Source organism: Sycon ciliatum, chromosome 4 (genome assembly GCF_964019385.1).
Source record: "Sycon ciliatum chromosome 4, ocSycCili1.1, whole genome shotgun sequence".
Lineage (NCBI taxonomy): Eukaryota > Metazoa > Porifera > Calcarea > Leucosolenida > Sycettidae > Sycon > Sycon ciliatum.
The window spans coordinates 16,590,654-16,593,095 of record NC_088646.1 but is presented as its reverse complement, the minus strand read 5'-3'; the positions used below and the strand labels follow the sequence as shown (position 1 = coordinate 16,593,095).

The 2,442-nt window shown below is 45.6% G+C and overlaps 1 protein-coding gene across 1 annotated transcript in view; it reads left to right on the top strand.

Moving 5' to 3' along the window:
• The first annotated feature begins 697 nt into the window (after positions 1-697).
• LOC135814710 (BTB/POZ domain-containing protein KCTD9-like) overlaps positions 698-2,442 on the top strand; it is a 14,451-nt gene continuing 12,706 nt past the window's right edge. Inside the window, exon 1 of the mRNA XM_065327877.1 lies at positions 698-1,005. Within this exon, the coding sequence (XP_065183949.1) occupies positions 952-1,005 (54 nt within the window). The 5' untranslated portion in view covers positions 698-951. The remainder of the gene's footprint in view (positions 1,006-2,442) is intronic.

Below are 2,442 nucleotides of genomic sequence, written 5' to 3'. Positions count from 1 at the left end.
TTTCATTGTGCGGTATCATGCTGTGTGCATGGCTTTCTACAAAGTACGCGCACCGGCAAGCGGGTACAAGAAGGTACCAGTGGCAGCGGCGCATGTATTGTTGGTGGGCATTGAGACTGAGAGTGTGAGGCTGTGTGAGCCTGTGCCCCTCCCGTACAGCAATAGTCCACGATTTTACTCTCGGCATGATTTTTATGTGCTTGCGATTACAGTATTTACATGTACCTGCCTGAATAGTACCGGGCGTAGACTATGTAGCATTTTAGATATTACCAAGAGTCCATAATGGACTCTTAATATTTCTGAGTCTTGGGAGTAGCAAGAGTACATAACCCCATGTACTCTTGGTAGTAGCAAGAGTAAAAATTAATTATCTCCCACTCCCAGGGAACTGTTACTTGTTCTCTCTTGCTGGTATACCGTATAGTCACCACTCACCAGGTCACGTCTGGCCTGGGTCCTGATCACACTATGTCATGTCATGCCAGTACAGAAAGGATATGTTGCATACTACATTGTATAATAATTATATACACAGAAGCCTTGCTTGGTATTTGGAAATACATAGTCATTGTATAATTGTACTAGTTACTCAAATTCCCTGATGACATCATGCGTGAACGTGATCGTACGACTCGTAGGCTGATTACGTAATATCTACTTTAGGTGTAAAAGATCACAAAAAATGTACTCATTCCTTTGAATTTTTTGATTTTTGGACCCACCCCACAGACGTCTAGACGAAGACATGTTGTCTTGTTGAAATGGAAATGGGGTCTATAGCTATGCCGGTGCCTGTGGTTTGCGTCCCAGCTGTAAACCCCTTGGCTGTAGCAGCTCGCAGTGTCCTCTGATTTCGTGAATCTGTCAGACACCTGCTTGAAACGAGCGGAAGTTGCTGGTGGGGTCAAGGTTTCTGGTTTGCTGTTGCAACTGCTGCTCCTTGAGTCAATGTCTACTCGAAGAGTGACCGTGAAGCTAGCAAACCCAGATGACAAGGGACAAGTAAGATGAATAGTAACTCTGTATTTCCACAATGCTCAAAAGGATCACTATTATTAGTTTCAATTTAACGAATTAGAACACCTCTCAGTCAATAGATTCAAATAATTAATTGAGCATTTATATCGAGTTATTATGATGAACTACAGTCGTGGCCAAAGAAATCCGACCCGAGGGTCAAAAGTAGCGCCGCGTTTCCATTTCAATTACGTCATGTATGTTCCCAAGAACTGATCCGAGGGCCGCAGGGGCCTTGGCGCTGCTTTCGGCACGTGAGTTTGATTTCTTTGGCCGCGGCTGTACATGTTTACGCCCAACCTGGGTGTAAATTTTGTAATTTTCATAGTGTAAAACCGGAAAATCTAACGAGTCACAAAGTCTAACGTTTTAGCGACCACTTTTTTTCGTTATTTGAAGAAACGTTTCTGCAAACCCGGTGTGTAAAGATGCGCATACAATGTACATCGATGCATGTTCTGGGTGGCCAGGTAGCCATAGTTAAACTTTCTGCACGTTATCATGCCAAGATTACGAAAGCGTTAACTTTTGGTCGTTTAGCTTTCAGGTTTTACAGTACACATGTGCAACTGCCTGCACTTTCTCCATCGGCATCCAGAGCTGCGACTGCAGGCATCCTCATCTCTCAACATACTTAAATAGGCCGTATGGTATTGTGACGCAACCCTGCTCCGGGTTCCAATTTCTGCTAATCGCTTTGCATTGGTCGCCTGCGTAGTTTATTGACATCACATCATGCCTTGTGGACCACTGGCGCTGCAGCTCCCTCTGGATGGAGAGCAGTATCGTGCACTGGTTGGAGGCAAACATGTCATGTGATATTCTGCTGTCGCAGTGGCAGCAGCAGACTCCTATACTCTATAAACATCAGTTGTACACTCTTGTGGGTTAGGCACTCTTGATATGAGCAACTTCAGCCCTGCCGTGTTGGACCAATCGGGATGTAGCCCTACAGCCAGGCCGCTGGCATAGTGTATTCAATGCTGAGTGCTTAGACTCCGGCGGATGTTGGCGTTTCTGCTGCCGCTCTCATGAACATGTTGTTACTTTTTCAAAAGACTGAAAAGAATTTTTTATGTATGGCATGTTCTCTTGACTTGCTCTTGTGATTCTTGAACATACGATACTGGACAAAGCAGTCAACTTGTCTTACACAATATGAACGGGGCATTCCAATCTGCAATGCCTTGAACACTTCGTTCCTGAAAAGCAATGCGAGACGGCGGGATGAATTGAACGGACATCCCACCCTTTTGTGTGTGTGTGTGTGTGTGTGTGTGTGTGCGTGTGCGTGTGTGTGTGTGCATGTGTGTGTGTGTGTGTGTGTGTGTGTGTGTGTGTGTGTGTGCGCGTGTGTGTGTGCGCGCGTGTGTGTGCGCGTGTGTGTGTGCGCGTGTGTGTGTGTGTGTGTGTGTGTGTTAT